The sequence below is a fragment of the Poeciliopsis prolifica genome, unplaced genomic scaffold (genome assembly GCF_027474105.1).
Source record: "Poeciliopsis prolifica strain line A6 unplaced genomic scaffold, Auburn_PproV2 SCAFFOLD003, whole genome shotgun sequence".
Taxonomy (NCBI): Eukaryota; Metazoa; Chordata; class Actinopteri; order Cyprinodontiformes; family Poeciliidae; genus Poeciliopsis; species Poeciliopsis prolifica.
The window spans coordinates 19,927,719-19,950,588 of NW_026562378.1; the positions used below are offsets into that span (position 1 = coordinate 19,927,719).

At 35.0% G+C, this 22,870-nt stretch overlaps 1 protein-coding gene across 1 annotated transcript in view; it reads left to right on the plus strand.

The window, feature by feature from the left end:
* Nucleotides 1-22,870, plus strand: part of LOC129358353 (cadherin-22) — a 148,206-nt gene that overhangs the window by 119,145 nt on the left and 6,191 nt on the right. The window contains exons 10-13 of the mRNA XM_055027338.1: nt 3,043-3,164; nt 16,368-16,485; nt 20,098-20,247; nt 20,583-20,684. Coding sequence (XP_054883313.1) covers nt 3,043-3,164; nt 16,368-16,485; nt 20,098-20,247; nt 20,583-20,684 — 492 coding nt within the window. The remainder of the gene's footprint in view (nt 1-3,042; nt 3,165-16,367; nt 16,486-20,097; nt 20,248-20,582; nt 20,685-22,870) is intronic.

Genomic DNA, 22,870 nt, shown 5'->3' on the forward strand with positions numbered 1-22,870 from the left:
GTTCACTCCACACAGAAAATTAAAAAATAGATTCCCACCAATATGTTGGACTCAACTTGCCTGCCTTGGCTCAATGGAGAGACCAAACTCAGGCACAGTCGAGTACATTTGTGTCTTCGTTTTTTGCTCCTGACAAAAGTGACACTTTAAACCAAACAATTTCCTCCAGCAACGTTGAGCCATTTGGTCACAAGCTCTATAACACCCCAAATGCCTACTCGCATGTAAAGACAGACACACCCGCTCACATCCTCTATCTGTCTTCTTGAAGTAATGTCAGCATAATGCAGTGCCTGAGAGACATTCCCACCGTATGATTCTCGACAGCTGGTCTGTGTGGCAAAGATACAGAGCATGCCAATAGGCTGTTGGAACCCTTGTGTTATTATTTTTTCCCCCATATATCTGAAGACAGATTTGGAACAGTACCACTTCATTCACATGAATAAACTTGTTTTACAGATTTTTTTTTCTTTTCTTTTTTTTTAGTTTAAATGGTAGATGGTCCATTTTGTTTCAATTTGATAAATTGTTTGGATCTCTTCAAGTTAAAATCTAGAGGGTGTGCATTTTAACATTTGCTGGATTGTATACTAAGAACCTTAATAGAAGCAGAAACAGAAGAATAGCGCGGTTTGGCACTGATACTCAAAGAGAATTTATGTTTCTATCCAACATAAACTTGTTTGCAAAAACCTTGTAATTATGTGAAGTTTATGCTATTTGTCAGATCTTGTATTACACATAGTTAGATTTTTGTGGTGAGACAGAGGATGAGAGCTTAAAAACCCTTCACCAGCACGCTAAGTCTAATTGCTTTGTTTTACTGTGTTTGGTGCATCAAGCAGTCTGTGGCATATTTATTTTTGTCTTATTTTTCTGTAAACAACCAATTTGTATTATTATTTGAGTTTGTTGCACTTGTCTCCCCACCAATGTTAAGCAAATTTTATACATCCAATGTAATACTTCTAGCAGTAGAAGTTTGTGTGGATTATTTTTTATCCATGGGTAAGCTGTTGCTGCCTTTTCTGTGGAGTGCCACTCAAATGTGTTGGTTGTGCATGCTGATTTATTCCTGGGCTATGTGTTCTAATTAACCAGGATACCCACACCATCGCTGCAAGCAACCAGATCGTTCATTAAGCTCCCACATAATGTTCTCTGACTCTTTTTTTGTTTTGTATACCACTTGTATTTTCACATATGCACACACAATACACATAGATGCATCCAGTGACCCTCCAGCTTCTGTCCTTATTGTACACAATGTTTTGTGAGCATGACTGAATCTATATCTAATATTATCATATCATTAAGGGTGATATTAAGACTCAAACAACAATGTTGCTCATTTGAAATGAGTCCTAATTGTGGGAATTATAAGTCTTCTTCATTTTTTCATTCACCTTTTCAGTCCATTAAAAAATTGTTTTGAGAGTGTATATATATCTAGAAAGAACACTAAAATTCTGGGGTAAAGTGCATTATTTTGTCATTTTTAGGTTGCACTTACTCGCACCCAGGCCATTAAATAAGTACAGAAGTTGTGTCATCAATGGCAGAGATACAGAGACCTTTTATACCATTTTTCTATCAATCAACACTACCAGAAAATGTTATTCAGCACTTTGGCACAATTCTAAAATGACTGGTCACTTCCGTGCAAAAATATATGTATACACATCTCTGTGTTATCTCATCAATGCTGACTTTTGAAAAGACATTGATAAATATCTCTATTAATAGAGTGTTATGCTTTATGCATAGTGCATTCTACTACTAAAATGCTTTTAAATCAGGATGTTGGCAGTATTTTAAAGCTACTGTCTGTCAATTTTGGTGAGAGTACAGCAAGCTAAAGTACATCTCTGTTTTCAGAATCAGCAGAATTTTAAGTTGCATACTGGTAATTACCACTATGCAACTCAGAGAATAATGGCCTCCAAGAAATAAAAAAAAACGAAAAAAAAAACCATTAGGTTACATTTACATACGTAAAGAATGGTGTGCAGACAGTTACTAATTATTTTTTTTTTTTTTATTAATTTTTAGTTATTCTAAAAATCAGTTTTGTAATCAGTACTATTTTATACAAGTTTCCTGTCTTGCATCAAAAGATACAGATGCAAATTCGGAGGTAACTGGCATCTGAACTTTCTTTATGTACTTCTTAGGATTTTAAGTGAGATTCTCAAAAATTTTGTAAAATGAGATCTGAATACTATGCACCAAATGTGACACATTTAATAGATTAGAGCATGTATTCTGTTAAGGTTTGTTCGTCTGATTAAAAGTAGCTTCTGAAAATAACCTATGCAGGTATTAAACATACTTTTCATTAAGCTCACATTTCAGTCAAGTCCAATTTATGTAGAACATTTTAACAAGGCAGTTGAAATATACATTACATATATTGATCAATGTTACACTTATTATTGATCAAAGAAAACTTTAAACATGTGAGGTTTTAGCCTTGATTTAAAGGCTGATTTATTGGTCTGATTCTAATCCTTGTAATATTTTGAATGTGGAAAACAGAAATAATAATAATAAAAAAAACATAAGTCTGTGCTTAGTAACTAATTTGTTTTACTTACTGAATTACTAAACTAAATTAACTATTTAACAATATTATGATTTACTGATTTGGTCTCTGTACTCCAGGACTTTTTATGTCTTTTTTGTGTATTTTCTTATGCATTTATCAACACAACATAAATATTGAGCCTTGTTCCATTGGAAATTTCTTTCTGTCAAAAACAATTTATTCCCACTGTCACCACATACTTGCTCAGGAGAAGGGATTGCTTATAAAGTGAATGACTCATTGCAAGTGGCTTGAACTGGCATTATTTTCTTTGCTGACCTTGACTGTACTGCATCGCAATGTCACCATCACACCATTTATCATAATGTTTATGAATACTGTATTTAGGTAAGAATTGGACCTGCTTGCAGCTTTTTGAGTTGACATTTGTTCTGAATTGGTGAAGTGAAGAATTCCCATGCCTAAATACTTTCTGTTTTGCTTTTCTACAGATAACCACACAATGGCGTCCTTTTCAACCATTAGTATTCGGATCCTGGATGTAAATGACAATCCTCCTGAACTGGCTACACCATATGAAGCTGCTATATGTGAAGATGCTAAGCCAGGCCAGGTATGATTATTTATTTATTTAAACAAAAAAGATCTAAATATATGTTAATTGCCCAATTTTATACAAAGCGCATAACACTGAAAGACACATTCACGGGTGGCACGGACCAGTTGATCTCAAACGTTTAGCCACTTTTGTTAAAATATTATATTTTAATATTTAATATTAAATATAAAATATAAAATGATTTGTGACATAATTATTTCAATATTTAATCTAATAAATATCTAATAAAAAAACAGCAAATGCATATATAGAAAGAAAAACATATGTTTTTTGCATGTGTCTGCACACTCCTAAGCAAAGTTTTAACTAAAAGTATTAAATCTATGTTAAGAATTTTACCTTTTGAAAAAACATACTTTTTTTTTTCAATGACTTAAGATAGATTTCATTAGACTATGTCATATTATCCAGCAGGGGTCTTTATAGGACTGAATTTGTTTGTCATCAACCTTACTTCTTAGTATGAAAAATAATAGAAATAGTTTCTAACATGTGTAGCATGAAAGATGCTCTCTGCCTGTTCTCTGCCTTCCCTATTGAATGAAAGTGACACATTGTTAAAATTATTCTGAACATGAACCAGTTAAATGGTCAACATGACTTGCAGGTATTTGCTTTTTAGAAAATATTCCTGGAAATATTTAAATGAATATGAGATTATTCCACTATAATAATAATAATAATGATGTATAAATGTCTGTTTTATAAAAGTGTGTTCTTTAGGCTACAAAATTAAAACCCAATTCATTTGTTTATTTCCCACAACATAAACAAATAGAAAACCGCTGAAATATCTTAAAAGTCCAAAATTATTCATAAGTTTAGGGCAAAGGTCAGTTTTACCATGTACCAACCAAACAGTGATGATTGATTGAACAGGCCTTTCTGAATAACCAAGACAAAAGGCGCTGTTGCCTTCCAATCATATAGAGGTCCAGGTCTTTCAGTTGATAATGATTTTAAAAAATGGACAAAGTAATTAGGGAGTTTTATTCACCTTACACCACCAACAGGCCTTGGGCAGAGTTAGACCCAATTATCATGGGCAGAGTAAAGGAATAATTAAAACAGCTAGGCTTTAAAACAGGGCCCCCATGTTGGAAGCTGCATTTACATGTGTAATGAGGCTCAGGCCTCCACTCTCATTGATCCATAGGCTCTTAACCACTTATAGCCCCCTTGTGCCTCTGCTTTACTACCAGTCTAAGCCTCAGCTGAACACTGTCTGGTCTGATCTTTCCCATTCCCAGCTCCTTTCCCCATCTGCAAAAGCCCACATTAACCTTCAGCTCCTAATCACAGCGAGATGATTAGTCTTCCTGCTAAAAAGAAAATTACATTTTCTTTTGCTCTCACAAGAGAGATAAAGGCAGGAACATATTTCATGTTATTATTGTCAAACAATACAAACATTAAACTATGGCATTGAAAAAATCATATGTATACTTTTGTTGATTCTTTAGTGCTGTTTTACCATGTACTATATGAATATACAGGCAGGAAAATTATGCATTTTTATAGTATTTTTATTTATATGTTGCATGTATTTCCATGTATTGAAATGCCCAGTCAGCAACTGGAGTTGCGAGTTAGCTGTAGCCATGTAGTCACAAGTGACATACTTGTTGTCCTCTACATTTGTATACTTTGTCCCTGCTAAATAAATTAATAGATTAAATAGTGAAAATGCTTAACCAATAAATCACATTTTTTCAATTTATTTTATCAACATCATACTTTCATTTGTACATTTTGAGTAGCTGTGTTGTGGATGATCACACGGTGATTACCACTTACCATTTGGTTGTGAATTTTTCAACTGTGAAACCGGACAACCCTTAGCAATTTCAAGCAAAAAGAGTTGCAACAATTTGCCACAAAAGAAGAAAATTCCTTTTTGGATCATTATTATGGAAAATGACCTGTTCCTTTATTCTGTTCAGAGAACTACATTATAACATAATTTGCAGAATTTCTAGTTAAACCACAATTTTGTCATATGTACACACAGAGCCATTTTACAGAACATAAATACTGTACCCACTTCCCAGAATTTTTATCAGACTTTTACTTTACCTGTAATTTAAATATCAAAATTCAAAGGTTACATTGAACTAACGGGTTGTTGTCTGGGATACTGTAGTTCTTTGAAGTCTACAGTTAGCAAAGATGCAATTGTTTGTTCAGTAACAAAAATGAAAAAAAAAAAAGCTGCCAAAAGAATAGCCTTGGGGTATGTACATTATCAGACAGACTTTGTTATTGTAAAATGAGATTCATTTTGTTCTAGTCCCCTTGTATGTTGTTGATCAATTTGGAAGCTTGGCAAAAACAGAAGCTTTCAGAAATGGCTATAATTAAGTCAAATTTACTTTTACCTGGAATTAGCAGATGCTGGTGTGTGTCTCTTCTTTGCCTAATGCATTTCTCTCCAGACTCACAGAATGTGCATGCTAGTCAGTCGCTGCATCTGAGTTAAGAACAGGTTATGGTTGCTTTATTCACCGTTAGTTTGTTTAAGATTAATTTAGCACAGACCACCTGGAATTATCTAAATGGACTGATTTTAATTGACCAGCTTAAGGTTAAGATGCAAAACTTTCAATAAGAGGGATGGACAGTAGTTGCTGATTTTTTTCTTCCATGGTGTGCCTAAAATCTAGTTTGAGCCATGATTCACTGTACATGATTGATTGCCTGACTTTGTTCTTACTAATTATAGGTAAGCAGTAATTATTTTTCATAGACAGTCCAACTTGTCTGTCAGTATAACAACGGGACAGATATCATCTATTTTATTCTTTATCCCTTGTTGCATCTCAATACCTGTCTCTATCGAGACATGCGGTATAATAAAGGCTTGCAAAAACACCTACCGCACTCACACATCCTTTGCTGTCACACTCTTGATATATCAGATCAAACCCTGGTTTACTAAGCTAAAAAGGGTTGTTCCATTGCGTCCCGTTTTGTGTTGTGTTATCTCCCAGTTTTGTTCACAAAGTGTCGGATTTCTGGCTTAGCTCTTGCTTTTAGTGGAACCACAGAGAAAATCAGATTTACCTAAACCTTTTAACTGCGGTTGTGTTTGATCCTATTTGAGGGCTGGCAACACAATCATTTTTGTGTTTAGAAGGAAAATACACAAGGGAAGAGAGAGAGGTTAGGTAGGAGCAAAATAATAACTAAATGACAAGAGATAAACATGTTTTCATTGTGAACTCTGCTCAACCTGTGACCATTGAACATTCAGTGTGTTTCTTAGGCCTTGATTAATATATTTACATGACAGACAGAAATAGCAGTATAAGTACTTTTTTCTTACTTGTGATGGGAAATTAAGCAGACATCTTCAACAGACAGTGGACACAATATGCAAGGGGTTTTATTTTTAGGTAAAAAGTAAAAAAGCATCCCCTGCTTTTCATTTATTTAATTGTCACCAACAATAGGGGCGTAGATTTGAATTTTCTGGCATGCTATGGCACCATCTAAACCTTTGAAACTTTTTTTTTTCTTAATCTTTTAATTACTTTTTCCTTCTACAGCTATTTTACATCTCTATCAAGGGTCAGGCTCACATAAATTTTAGCAGTAGCGAAAAGAATGCCACTCATTCACTGGTATAATAATTTGGCATGTAGTCCAACTCTACCATAAAGTTAGAGGAAAAATGTGGCCATCTTAAGAATTAAAATTGTTTTTCATTTATCGCATAACTTTGTAAGCATGTTCAAAGTAAGCAGCATTAACAGTTTCCATAGTGGCAAATCCTGATTTGACTTAAAATCTCTCCTGAATTTTGCAGTTTTATATTTATTAAATCTGAACTACAATTTACATGGTCAACCCATTCCTGATCCTGTGGTATTTTCCTGACAAAATACAAAGGGACAGATATCATATAGTGCAATGTGAACAAAAAAGGGCTGTTTGGACAAAGCATGGCCTTGGGTAACAGTGGCTTGTCAACTTCACCGTGTTGTCTCAGCTGATGGATTGGGTCACTGCGACAGATCACCTCAGTTTAGCCACAGCGCTGCCAACCTCCAATCCCCGGGAGACATAGTTAAATGTTAAGGTTGAAACATACACACACACTGATGATGCTCATGTATGAAACACTCACTCACCTCATATACATGGAGAAGAAATAGAAAAACAAACAAGACACATTGGGTATATGAAGTGAAGTTACAGCAAATCAGACAAAAACACTGTCTAACTTCCGGACTTGCTAGACATTCTTCCATGTGTGGGAGACTGTATGAGTCATTTGTCCTACTTACCAAATGCATCGTCCTTTTGTTGTGTCTAACATATTTAAGACTGTAAGATACAATAGCAGATTTCACACCTAGATGAAAGCTGTACAAGTATTCATTTGTATCAGTAATGTGGGTTACGAAAGGGGGGAAGACATGTAGCAAAGGTCATCAGGTCGGGAATCAAACCTGTGACAGCCGCGTCACGGACTAAGGCCTCCTTATGGCCTTCTTGCAGCACCCCCCCCATCAAGCTTGCATCATGATGTCAGACATAGGATATGAACACAACATTGAACTTAATTGTTTCAAATAAAGTAAAAAATTCCTCTCAGGTAAAATTTGTAACTTTTACTTCAGTTCAACACAAAAACATACGTTGTCATCTCTAAACCAAAATAATTAAGTGAGATTAATATAAATAAGTCCATAACATGAACTACAGCCCAAATACACTTTTTAGAGTTAAAACCAAAGCATTTCTGTTTACCTATTGCCACTCTAAACTTCAGCAGCATATCACAATAACAACTTCTTAACACAGCAGGACACTACTGAGCCACATCAACAGTGTTCAAATTTTTTCTAAAGAAATAAAATGCAAAGACATACAGTATGTATGCATGCTTTAATCTGAGATTCTACATTAAAAGTTTTATAGTGCTTTGGCTTTCCTTCCAGGTTGATACCTGTGTGTCCCTGCACTGGAAAGAGTTTGCCCTCCCCACTTTTATTAAGAGACTAAAAACATGAACACCGACATTGCTCCTTAAAAGCACATGTTCTCCTTCCCATGACATCAGAAATGCTATTTTTTTAAACACCTATAGAAGCTCTCAAACATGCAAAGGTGTCATTTGGATTCGTTCCCATAATATATTAGACACAGTAATGTCTGATGCTAGGAGCAAGTGTTACTTTGAAAACAAGTTTAACAGTTTCCTTCGAAAGCAACAAGAGTGATGATAAAACAAGCAGCAAGAGACTACACCATTGCAAATTCCGATATGTATCTTTTGTGAATAGGCAGTTAAAAAGCAGCGATTTCCTATTTTTCTTTCTAAATATTTGAAGGAAAATATTTAGAACATTGTTTTTATAGCGAGACTGAGGGACTGTGGAAATTATTTCTCATGGCATCTTATGGAGGCGATTGTGGTTGTTGGAGGCGACTGTGGCAGAGTAGTCATCTTGCAATCGGAAGGTTGTAGGTTTGATTCCAGCTACCTGCCACATGTCGATGTGCCTGTGGGCAAGGCACTTAACCTTAAATTGCCTACCAGTCTGTGTATTGGTGTGTAAATGGGTGTGTTTGCGAGTGTGAACGGGTGAATGTGACTCTAGTGTACAGAGCTCTGAGTGGTCGAAATGACTGGAAAAACGCTATACAAGTTTAGGCCATTTACCATTTAACTGCAAAAGGTAGAATTGTTTTGTTTTGGGAATTGAGTTGAACTGTAAAATGAGTTAAGTTATCCACAATTCAGAAAATGGGTGACAGGTGGTGGTGCATCACTGTATCCTCACAGCTTCTTGAAGTATGTTTTTGCACTCAAAGACAACATGGCTTGAATGATAACATTTTGGGACATGTGCCTCAGGTGTTGTTTGATACCATTTAGTTGATGTTTTCATATTCCTAGTCTGTAAAAACCAAATTAGCTGGCAGTCATTGTGAATGGCTTCCTTTCAGCAATCAAGCTCTTTCCGCCCACCAGTGTCGTGCAACACTTTTAAGCCATGTTGCCAAACCCATGGCTTAAAAGTTCAGACATGCCTTTTTCAGAAAATGTATAGTTCCCCTTTATGTACTGTAAAGCCAAAAATTTGATTTACCCCTGGCAGTTTTATATTTAAAATTGTTTTCATTCAGTGACATCGTTTTTAACTATGATATATATATATAATATTATACTATATATATATATAGCACCATTATAGCACCTAATGCTCTTTTGCTATTGCAGGTATTTAGCATATGTTTATGTTCATGTAATTTTTGGTTGGAGGACCGTACTGTCCCACTGATATTTTGGTCCTTGTGAAATTTTGTTGAAATTACAAATGTTCAAAAGGATTTTTATAACTCAAAGTTTGATTTTAAAGTCCCTTTTTGACAAAGTTGAGAGGTTTTCAGCGCTTTGTTTTTACTACCAGTCCCCAATTATAATAAAGCTTTTTTATTCTAAAAGCCTGCAACAAACTGATTCAGTACACTAATTATTTTAATCTCCTCTTCACTTGTAAGTTTAGAATAAAGTGTTTGCTAAATAGTTTTCTACAATGGTGCTATAGCACCGTGGATGCTTGTCATGGTGGCCCTGCGTGAGCTGACACGGTACAATATACAAGAAGCAATGTGTGCGAGATTTATGCGAGTCAGAACCAAATCATCACTTACCATTGAATGGGACAAATATCAACAGTTTGAGACTTTAATACTCTTCAAATATGAGATGAAAAGATGTTCTTAATTAGTATTCAAAGATCTTAGTAAAACATACAGTATTTACAATACAGCTAGTTTTATGCTTTTATAAATCATATTGTCATTATGAATAATGTCAAGAAAATGTTAATCTCTTATCCTCAAGTGAAACAAGACTGGGACACATTTGAACTTTGGCAACAACCACATTTATTGTTATTGCTGTGAATCTCCTGTGTACTCCAGAGCCATAAAAAGAAAACAAAAAAAAAAACTAAACCAAAAAAAATCAACCATTTTAATTATCTGAAGGGCACAATAATATAAATATTCACCCTTCAAAGTAATGGAAGAATTCAGCTTTCAGTGATGAGCCTCCCAGCACATTTTAAGGTTGTTCCATGCTTATTTATTTAGGTATTCATTACTTTTCTGGTTTGCTGATTTTGACTGTGAATAAGAAAGATGCCTCCTTCTCACAACCTTCACCTTTTAGACACATCCAGTGCAAATGGGCTCCACTTTTGGGAAAGTCTCCCCTTCTAGCTTTCCAAAGATGCAAGAGATTTAAGGGGGTCAAGAAAGGGTACAGCGAGATAGAAATCTAATTAGGTGATTTTTGCTAGAGGGAGCTTCAGTTGGCACTCCATAAACTCCCACACAGTCACTTTTCTTCGTGCTCGTTTTTCTCTGTCTCAGCGCTCAGTTTTCACTCACCCTGCGACGCTCCCCGCTGAGGGCACGTAACAGAGAGCAGATCATGGTTCTTTTGCAACAACTCAATCGATGTTCATATTTTTCTTAAAAAATTTAGATTTCCTCTTAGTTTTATATAATTACTTTGTCATTTTCTTTTTTTCCTCAGATTTCAATGGTTTGTTTTGTTGATCCTTCTTTTGTTGATCTAATGTTTTTTGGACAATTTGATTTATAGTCTGTTAAGTGTGAAAGCAGAACAACTACAGACTATTGATGTTATTTAGCTAAGTGACAAATGTGGTATTGCAAACTTCTGATAAACTTTTTTTTTCTTTAAGCTCTTGATTTTATAACCATTATTTGGACCACTGAGATAGTCTACATTAAAAAAGAGATAACAGAAAAAAGCAGATAGCAATTACTCCAGGGCCCTTGTTCAGAAAGCGGGATCAGTGAAGACCGTTATTAAGTTTTGGAGTAACTATGTGCATACTTGGGTTTTCAGTTTCAGAAAACCAGACAATCCTCAGGCAATGTACTTTCACAACTTACTCTGTGAACCAACCTTGGTTGGTAGCAGGATTGTTTCAGTAATCCTAAGTTTGCTATGTGGTTTTGCTGAGACCTGACCTAAGGGAAGTGTCAGAACTGGCATGTCCTTTTCTGGGGAAGATGATGGAGAGCTAATACTCTCCAGAAATCTTACTCAGAAGTGGGTGATCACGCTATGATTAGATGTTTTATCATTCCTGGATTAATATATATTTGAACATTACCACTTTTTGGCACAGTCAGTATGTCTGAAATTTCAGCCCGCACATTGCTCATATGACTTAGCAAGGACATTCTTTGAGTTGCACTTCATTTTAAAGCCAATGGGATTCTGTCAGGAATGTTACTGTAGCACCTAACCTGTTAATGTATAGCAGAGGTCACCTATGAGAGGTGCCTAATTTAATTTTCCCCTTAGCAAAGTGGGTGTGTATCTTCACCTCTCAGGTGAGACACTGGGGTTCAATTCCGCTTAAGAAAAGGTATTCTTTTTCTCTTCTATGCTATTGGTATCAATGAATGTGAGAATGTTGAGGCATTTTTCTCTGAATATTTGTACCTAGGATGGCTTTTCTTTACATAACTGTTCAATAATCATCTTCGTCATCTCTCCCCTCGCCAGGAATGCTTCTAAATCTTAAATCATAAAATTTTTATTCATCTTGCTTTTGCATTCATGTCTCTACCAATTTTGTTTTCTGCTGTTCACACAACCAAGCACTGTGGTTGTTTTCTAGCTTTTCTCCGGTTAAAGGACTGGAATTGGGGACAAAACAGCACCTGCTGAAGTAACATTCCACACATGCACAGAATGGATTGTGCATATAATGATTGGATTTATTTCACCTATTTCTGGTCTAACAAAGTACGGCATTATTAGCAGTGACAGCGAATGGGTTATTGCCCAAAAGTATCTGTAAATTGACGGTGGTGTTTGATTAAGTAAGAAATGTCTTATTAATGATGGTTAACATGAATGTAAATGGATGTCAACTCTAAACCTGAGTTTTGTCTCTTTATATTTGTTTGAAATCATTTGCAAACCCTGTACATTATATTTTATGGTGCATAAATTTAGTGAACCCAATGAAAGAAATCTATAGAAACATGGTTGCAAGATGTATGAAGTCAATGGAATAAGATAACAGACAATGTCAAATAAGACAGAAACCTAGATGACTACTGACAGTAAGATGAATGTTGTAAAATACAACATCAATCAACAAAAAAGCTGTAAGCCTTTATGCGGTTTATGCAATTATGCAATTTACTGATAATTTCTGCTATCGCCCTGTGTTTGACCTGCACTTAGGTTAGAAAAAACATGCAGAAAAGCAACTTTAATCAAGAGCAATTTGATGTGTGATTTACCCAGTGGCTTTAAAATCACAAATAAGAAAGTTATTCCTCCTTTTTATGTTAGCAATATGAGTATGGTTGATAAATGACTAATTATAAAAATCATAACAGCAGTACAAACCAATAAAGTTAAAACCTCTCTATTTTGACACCCATTGCAGCATTTAAAGTAAGCATTGTAGTATTTAACAATGTTGGAGGTGAATTCGATATTTTAAAATTAAAGTAAGAACATTTGTAAAATGGTCAATTCTGTGGTGCACTATCTGGTGGTAAAAAAGATACTATCTCCTTTATGTTCATAGGAGAGAATATCTGTTTACTGGTGGAAAATATTATAGTAAATGTGTTTGGATTTTCCTGTTATATTGAAACTCTATAGTACAAATGGAAGCTATCACTCTATGAATTACAGTCAGTTGGAATAACTCCCAGATTTGAAATGTTCTGATTAGCAGGGGGTGGTAATTTGTCCATTCTGGAAACATCCAGAATGGTTGTCCAGTCCATCATCAAAAAGTCACAGTGAGTGCCTCTGACAGCAGGGGATACATCTTTTTTAATTGTGGCTGAGGATGCAGGTGTCTGTGCATTTCTTGAATGCATCAGATGCTTCTTCGCAGTGCACCATTAAGACACCGTATCATTTACCATGAAGTTATGCTGCAGAATTTGTAATTACAAACTCAGCCACATTATCCCAAATAGCCTCCTTGAGCCATGGGTGTGACTAAGCCTGTTGTGTGTCTGTGATGCAGCGTTAGCGCTCAGAAGCCATTTATTGTACAGATACAACTGTGTCCCGGAAGTGTGACTGTAATCAGCTCATACCCAGTAATACCTGGGCTACATTCGTTCTCATAATTTAGTGGTGTGCAAGCCACAAAGACGGCTTTCACATAAACATAAACAGGATCGTAAACATACCACTAAAAGACATGTTGGGCTTCAGAACTGCCATAGTTAAGAATTAGATTGTTTAGGAGTCAGTTCACAAATGGAGAAGGACTGAAGGAGTTTGGTCTGAAAATACCTGCTTTTGCCATGACACATCATAAATTTTACAATTAAAAAAAGTTAAATGTGTTGTCAGAACTTAGTAGTTTTCCAAATAGCCGATTTGGAAAACTCAGTTATATAAATCTGTTTCCAGGCTTTCCGTTAGATTATTATTATTATTATTATTATTATTATTATTATTATTATTATTATTATTATTATTATTATTATTATTATTATTATTATTATTATTTAATAACTTATTTGATTGAGATTTGACAAGAGGTTTTATCATGAGAATATCATATTGTTACCTCCTTCTCTCAGTTATGCTTTAATAAATGAAAAATAAAAGAAAACAAAGTACATCTCTTCTCAAATAATCAACCTTTAAATTGGCGTAGCAATATAAATTCCCCCAGGCTCCATATGGGTTTATCACACCTATTTGTATGCACTTTGTCACTGCTTGCCTGGACATAAAGTTTGGATGGGGGCACATAACACTGTCCATCACTGTGACTGTTTGGTAACATCACAAAAGTTCATAATGAACATGACAAAACCCCACATGCTTCTGGCAGTTCTAAGCATCACCAAGAAACCAATGCTTCACCACTGGAAGAATAGACAGAGTTCAAATATAAAAGTTATTTTAAACAACTCTGATGAAAATGGTGTTATGTAGAGAATTTATGCTTGTAAGAAAAACTAACAGAATTAATTTGAATTGATCTGATCTCCAGTAATTAAATATGCTGTATAATGAGAGTGAACCTTGAAGTTGGGGGTGGTGGGTGAGTGTTAGGTGTTGGCACAAGGAATGCTGCCGTCTCTGTGTAGAGTGGGCATGTCTATGATGCTGGGGTGGTGGAGTAGCATCTGTGTCAAATGAGATGAAGGTGGGCCATTGTTTGTTGGTCCCTCTTGCTCAACCTGATGCTTCTCCTGACTGGTGCCTGAGGGCTTGGGGCCCAGGAGGCTGGAAGTAAAAAAAAAAAAAAAAAGCAGCAAAAAAAGAACACTATGAAAAGCCTTTTTTTGTTTTTGTTTTAGTGTCTAACTCTGACTGTTAGTTTATAAGCACCTGAACGACTTAGTACTACATTATTTTAAAGATCTGCTGTTTTTGTATCAACCTTCCAGATCAGCAGCATTTAGCTCCTATGCACCAGAAATCTGGAATAAACTTCTGTTCCTTTAAATGAAGACTAAAAACCTACCCATTTAGAGATGCTTTTGAACAATAATAAATGGAACATTGACCAAAATATTTAATGTATATTGATGATTTTGATCATGGCACTCCTCAAAATGTTATGTTTGTTACTGGTTTTCTCAGTTATTGAATGGCATTTTTGATGACTTTGTATTTTTGTGTTTTATAATGTAAAGCACTTTGAACTGCCTTGTTGGTGAAACTGATTGATTTTTTTCATCGCAGTAGACTTCACATTTATTCTTCTGGATAGCACTTGAATGTGATTTCACAAATAAATTCAAAATAAATAAGGAAAATCTGTTTTCAATACAAGATTATCTGGTTCAAACTTTCAGTCTTTTATTATTAACTGCTGTAGAGATAATCAAACACAGTCCAGAGCTATTTAAATTACTGTGAAATAGCCTTTTAATTTAAAGCGGGGAGGAAGCATCATATCAGATGTCAACATTAGTGTCAGTGGCTAATGGTTTGTTGGAGGAATGAGGTCAATGGTTAATTAGATGCTTCAACGTCTCTGTTGCGTTAAGAACATGACTGCTATTTAGAAGGATACATTTATGGTCAAATTTAGTTTTTGTTTTGTTTTCTTGTATGGACTTCCTTTTATTTATTTCCCATGTATTTGCTATGATACGCTTAGTGCCCCACCACAACAACCCTGAACAGAACAAAGCTGGTATAAAAAATAAATAGGGAGAGGAGATGGAGTAATATTGGCATTTTTTGTAAGTATTGTCCAACCACAGCAGTAGTCAAAAATATTTAACAACTGCAATTTGTAAACTAAGCAAAAATATACATTTGTTTTTCTCTCACTTTACATAAAAACTTACTTTAGAAAATAGATCATTTGGGTAATTATGGGTTAAATGTCAGTGATCTTATCTATTATTATTCAGTTACTCTGGATTGCAATAAGTATGCATTAAATGAAACAAATCAAAATATTAAAACTGCGGATTTATATATTATGTGGTGGGAAAGAAAACAAAACAAAATGTGGTGCAAAAATAAAATTTATCAGCTTGAGGTTTGATTCTGGCTGCAGAGTAATAGTTTGAGAGGAAGGCGAAATGTCGCTGAATGCTGTGCGCTAAGGGGTAAACATCTCCAGGGGACGTTTGATGTCTATTCAGCTTACTTTGAATCTTACCTCATCTCATTGTTTCCTCATGAAGCTCTCAAAATTACATCAGTTTTTATTTTTATTTTTTTTATTTTTTTTTTTATGGGAATCAGTATTATTGCATTACACCCACCAACAGCCTTGGCACATTTTTTTCTGTTCCGCTTATCTCGATCATGACTTCTATTTTTCTTAGAGCAATTCGGCCAACCCCACAGAGGATGTGTCCTTTTATGTTCACAACTACACTGTATGATACTTTCCAACACTAGGGTATTTTTCATAATGCTGTGTCAATTCTCAGGCAAAAGAAGTTTTAATCTCTTTGTGACTATGGCCCTTTTGAACTACTATTTCACAGCAAGCCTTTTCAGTCTGTTGCATTTCACTCCACCTTGTTCCCTCCCTGGTGAAAAAGGCATTTGAAACGCAAAGTGGTTTTAAATGCATTTCTTTGTTCCCATTGAGGAGATCAGAGTAGAAAATCTAACCTTTCTTTCTTGTCCTCTTATTTTTTTTGTCCTTGCTGCTTCTTTGCCCTTAGTTAATTCACACCATCAGCGTAGTGGATAGAGATGAACCACAAGCTGGACATCGTTTTTTCTTCACACTACCGTCGGAGGCTGCCAGCAGTCGTCACTTCACCTTGTGGGATGTCAAAGGTAAGATGGACAATATTGTCTCACTTATTTTTTTAAAAACTACAGCTGTCATCATAATAAAATGTCAAACCTCTAACAGTGAAAAAGAAATATTCTTTGAAGAAGTAAGGGGCATATTTGGTGTGAGTGGCGCCTTTTAAAATGTGTACATTGTCAGTCAAACTAAGAAAAATGTTCTGAATCTGGATGGATGTCATAAAAAAGTAAGACCTCTAAATTTGTCCAAAAGTAATGGAAAATGTTAAAATTGGATTACAACCTTGATGACACAAGCTGCGCATTCCACATCACATCCATTACTTTTTTGCTCCAGTTAAACACCCTGAGCCATATTTCTGTCACTGTCACATGACCAAACAGAAACTACATGGTCAACCTGCTTGTCTCCTGAAACACATACACAAAGGGAAACAAGATGGAAATGAACAGTGCTTGTTTATCATGGCCAGTTTTACTCATCAGACTGATAAAGATAAAAAAATATTAGAAATGTTTTAAGATGTGGCCCATTGTCTTCTTTATTTTCTTAGAAATCACAATATGGTCATCCTAGCCAATCAGATACTATTAAGCAGATTCATTAGATGCTATCATCTCATCATTTGCAGTATTTCCATAGTGCTTACAAATCATTCCTACTGTCTATCAATTTAAAACTTTGTTTTCTTTGCCAACTGCCCAAATTGCTGCCAGACTAATATTTAAAGTCTGGCAGTGCTTATGCCACTATATACTTATTGGCTGACTCTATCATACAACCAGATAACTACTTTCTGTCTTACTTTAAAATAAAGGTCTTGAACATAAATACAAGATCAAGGTGAAAGCACTGACTTTATAGCTGTAACTCCTAGTAATAGCTGGGATTAACACATAAACTAGGTATTGCTTTAGGAGATGGGCGTTACTTTGATGACAAATATCATTGGTAATTACTGTTTATTTTTATTTTTTATTTTTTGTTTTTATGAAGTGATATTACTGGATAAATTAAACTTGAGTAATCTTGGACAACAAAATAAGAAAAATGGTCTTATGGCATAAACCTGAGCACTAACTGCTTGAGTACATATTTTTTAAGTACATGAAATTTATTTTAGAAATAATTTTTTAAGCAGATTATGTTTTTTCAGTTGCCATAGCAATTGTATTACAGTTAGCATTGACGTGTTCCAAAGGATTACAAAATTCAATGTGCACCCTGGCAATAAGTTTGCTTTGTCAGGAAAATTACTTTTTTCATACTTGTCAGTGTTTTTGCATGCATGCTGGCAGATCCTTCATTTAGGGATGTGTATCTAAGTAAATGTGACATCTGGGTAAATCAAGATTGATCTGACACCAGGAAAATGTCAGGGGAGCATTGCAAGCCAGGGAAATGTCACTGTGTCAAGGCAGAAGGGTCTCCTGCTGAACCATGCATGTGCATTTGAATGGAAAGGTGCATAACTCATGCCTCTATTCAGAATATGTGCACATATTCTACTGGTTATGCATATACTATTTGGATGAGCAATGAATAAGTAAAAAAGTATTTTTCTTTTTGACGCCCTAAACTCTAATATTTTTTTTTAAAGAAGTATACATGAAACACAATAAAGTAACCACCAAAATACAATTTTTTATTTGAGTTTAATGTCTGCTTTAATTTGATTTTGTCATGTAAATGACAAGGTAGCCTGCAGTAATTATAACTTATAAACTATTCAATTTGCACATACCACCAAATACATTTGCATACAAAAACAAACATTCATATATATACTATTTGTTATGAAACCAGCCAGCTGTACCGTGTATACATATAAAGTGGTTAAGGCAAACAAAGCACCACACATACTTTAAATCCGCCTACCTCTCTTTTTTTCCACACTAGTGTCTTTTTTCATGGACACATTTGTCAAACTGTCACTTTCAATCTGTCACTTCGTCTCTAGCTCTTCATGCCCTCACATTGCGTTCTGTCTCCAGGCCTTGACAGACAATGATGACAAGGCATTTTTCCCATGTTGCTAAACTCTTTGAAGTCTTGCTGCCGGTCCGTAGAGGAAACCCCTAATCTCACCGTACAAAGTTTCTTGCTATATGAGACACTGCCAGCCATTTCTTTCTCGATATGTGTGAACATCATGTGTCATGCTTGGATGAAAATATTATGAAATCTTATGATACAAGGTTATAAATATTTTGGCAATAAAGCTCTGGTAAAGTGATTTGATAGTTTTGTGGATTAGTTCTTTGTCTTCGCTTGAAATTTATCATTACTTTCAACTGATAAAGAAACTTTATCTTTTTAAAAGTGGTTATAGTAAGGTCACTTTCAATGTGTTCACCTGTCTTATTTTTAAGGTAGAGATCTATAAAACATAATGTTGTGTAAAAGTCAAAAGGACAAACCCTTGACCATAAACGATTATATAAAATTTGCTCTGCATGTGCCAGAGGAGTTCTTGGGTGACAAGGAACACTGACTGATAAATGTTCTGGGAGACGGATTACTTTCTATCCTCTAAACGAATCTTTCCATGACTCACCATGGCTTTATTTCAAATCCTTATTCTTTATATTGTGTTGCATTGATCTAAGGTTCATGCAGAGTCCTCATATAAACACCTCTATAGTTTAATTTCAAACAGTAGTGATCACTTTCATTTTCTATTTACCCAGTGTATTCCTGATCCATTACCCTCCCCAGTTTTTGGCAGCCTTGATGAAGCCTTGAAATTATTTTTAAAAAATTAGGATTAGCTTTGTCTTAAAAAAAAAAATAATATATAATAATATATATATATATATATATATATATATATATATATATATATATATATATATATATATATATATATATATATATATATAAAATCACTTTTTAGGTTGATAAAATTATGCAGAAAATAAGAAATTATTTACTTTTTCCCTACATATATGACTTGATACAATTTCTAAAGCCAATTTCCAAAATGGAAAAGGAAAAAGAATGTACCATTTGATTAATGCTGGTAGATGTCAATTATTAGATTACTATTGTGAAATTGTTATACTAAACTTATCCAAACTTGTATTCAGTGAAATAATTAAATACAAAAATAAATTTAAAAAAAATAAAAAATTGTGAAAAGTCTGGAAGTTTATCTTGCTGCCATGTACATTGAAGAGAAAGGCTAGGGAAATTTAAAAACAAAAATTCCCCCAAATGTAATTTTTAGACAGTGTAAATTCTGTAATTGTAGGCATCTTACGCCTATCTACATGTCATCCTACACCATACAATATCATGGAAATATTTAACTGATCTAGGTCTGGATTAGGATTTTTTTTTCTTTTGTATTGATTAAAGTGATAGAAATGTACTGTAAGATGATTTAGAAATTATTCAAAAAGTTTTTCTCATTACAGTCACTGCTGCACATATGAAAGAACTGTCTTTTTTCTAAACACTATTAAATTATCATCTGTATTCAAAAGTTTTAAGTCTATAACAGAAAAGAAAATGACTCACTGAGCTGAGCATGTGAGGTTCTTCTAACATACAGTGACTCATGTGTAATTCTCTGCTTTATCTTATCTGTCTGACCCCGACACCCCCCCGACTAAATCGCATCCCACATCAAGACAACACAGCTGGCATCCGTACCCAGAAGTCAAGCTTTAACCGCCATGAACAGAATGTGTACTTCCTGCCCATTCTTGTTGTTGACAGCGGACCTCCCTCCCTCAGCTCAACAGGCACCCTGACCATCCATGTTTGTGGCTGCGACACAGGTGAGAGCCACTGCGGGGGTAGCACCATTACTAACATTAACATCACTGTCACCTTCGGCAGCAGCAGTGGTGCAATGAAAAGGTCAACGTGTCATTGTTTTGCTTAGCAAACATTTCTTCTGAGTCTATATTTATGGAAAGCAAAACAACACATCACAATAAAATCTGCCGACAAATGGCCTCTAACACAGGTTTCATATCTGTAAATATAGACATGGTGAAAGGAATGTTTTTGTTTTTGAGAAGTTAGTGGCTGACCATTTAATTGACTTAACACCAGTGTCAAATATGTTACAGCAAATGCTTATTTTTTTTCTCTTTCTCTCTAAACGCAGAGGGAGCTATCCAGACCTGCAATGCAACAGCCTATGTAATGAGTGCAGCTCTTAGCCCTGGGGCGCTCATAGCACTACTGGTCTGCATGCTCATACTAATAGGTAAGCAGATACATGTCCTTATGGATGATTACTAAATTTAAATTAGTCTGAGAAATGCATAAATAAAGAGATCCTTCTAAAAGTATTTTGTTTTGAATTGATTAGTTTTGCCTTTTTTGGGGTAACACCAGAAGTCAACTTCAGTTGACCCAACAGAAATTATAACTAATGCCTAGGATGTTCTGGAGAAAAGTATAAATACTGCATCTGAGGTTTAAAATATTTTTTTTTCTCAAAAATCATGTGGCCAAGTGCATTTTAATGAGTTGATTATTTTTAAAAGTCATCCATATTTTACCAGTACATTTCCACAGGCACTGGCAAAAATATTGAGATTCATGACATCAAAATACAATACACTTTTGATCTTACCATCATGTTCATGTTGGACATTTTGTATCTGCTTTTTTTTATGACAAAGAGGCTTTTGTTTAACAGGGGAGTGCAAGTTCTACCTGGTCTATGATTGATATGAATACACTTTGATCCATGGAACACAGGCTGAAATAGAATGGATGAGAGTGAAGTGCAGGAAGGTTAGAGAGCAAAAACAGGCAAAGTGCTGCCTCAGCACTTGTGTCCCTCTGCATGAGAAGCTTTAAATAGTCAAATCTCTCCAGGCAAGTTTAGATTTTTATATATATAGACCAGTATGGTAATATACATGCTTACACTCTCAAATACCAAAGCTGGCTGATATTGAAATATTTAAAATATTTATGTGTTAGCCTCTTACTGGCCCCCACCGCTACTGTAAGTCTTTGCATTGCACTCTTTACTGATAGCAAGAAGCAACAATAATGTCAGAGTGCTCTGTCTCTGCTTTGTGACTCTACAAAGTTTATACAGTGCAGGGAGTGAATGATGGATGATGTGACATGATGTTGCTTTAACTGTGACTTACATTGTTCTCTTTTCATTTAAGAGCTTTTCTAATGAATGCTATTAAAAGTGTGTCTCCATTAATGAAACAGTGAACTTGAAAAGCTGAGCATCACTTATTCATTGTACGGCTTTATAACATTCACAGTTATAAAGCCTCAACAAATCTGTTATCTGCAAACCTGAAGCAACTCTATGAACATAAAAAACCTCTCTGCAATGTGTCATGGTTTTAGTGTTTGCAAAACATGGGCCCATCATCAGCACAAGGTGAAAACTAATACTTCACCCTAGGAAAGAGCAAGACTTTGTGAAAGAACAGATGATTTTTATGCCGTCCTTGGTAACAAAACATGTACACTATTGGTGCATTAAGTTGTACACAATCTCCAAAGATTTCATTTGCAAATGATTGCGTGTTGAAAAGTGGTGCAGATTAGGAGATAAGGCTGTATTATAACATAAATCTGCCTCATATAATAAACCTTTGCATCCACCAAAGGTTTTCTGGTTACACTCATGCTGTGTTATATGGAACAAAATACCTATTGGTATTAGCATTGTATAATAAATATTTGACAAGCAATATTTATGTCTCCTGATTATCACAGTGACCATGGACATTTGTTTGTGGCAGTTTACACCTGGTTTTCAAATGTGCTAGACATAGATGCTTAAACAGCACCGAGTAATCTGGTTTAATAAATCACACCGCAGGTGGTAATATTAGCTAATCCTGAGTATTTTGCGATTTCAGATGATCATTATCTGTTTTAAACATTCATGAAGGCAGACATGGTAGAAGCTAGATTATTACGCCTGCATTATTTTGTTAATGCAGATCTACATGCAAGCCTTTAGAAAATCAGGCCCTATGTGTTTTGTTTTTATACTTAAATGTATCCATATTCATTCCTCTTACAAGAGTTAATACGTTTTCTGTCAACTTCTAGCCACCATGACAGAAGAAAATAGTAGAAATACCTAACAATACTTTTTTTTTTTCTTATCAAAACATTGAACAACTTGTTTAACTGACTAAGTTGCAGCTCCTATATTCTGCTAGTAACCTTGCAAGTCAATGAAATCTCTGGGTTTGTTAGGTCAGGATCAATGGACAAGCAGTGTTCTCATAACTATTGTGCTATGAATAACAACATTAACACAACAGTAGCCTAATCTTATTATCTCAACAATAGCCTCCAACACTTTTCCATTTACTTAGTTACTGTACCACACGCATCAAACTGCAAACTGCTGAAGCATACAGCCCTCATCAAAACCCTCTTAACAAAACCCTCTTA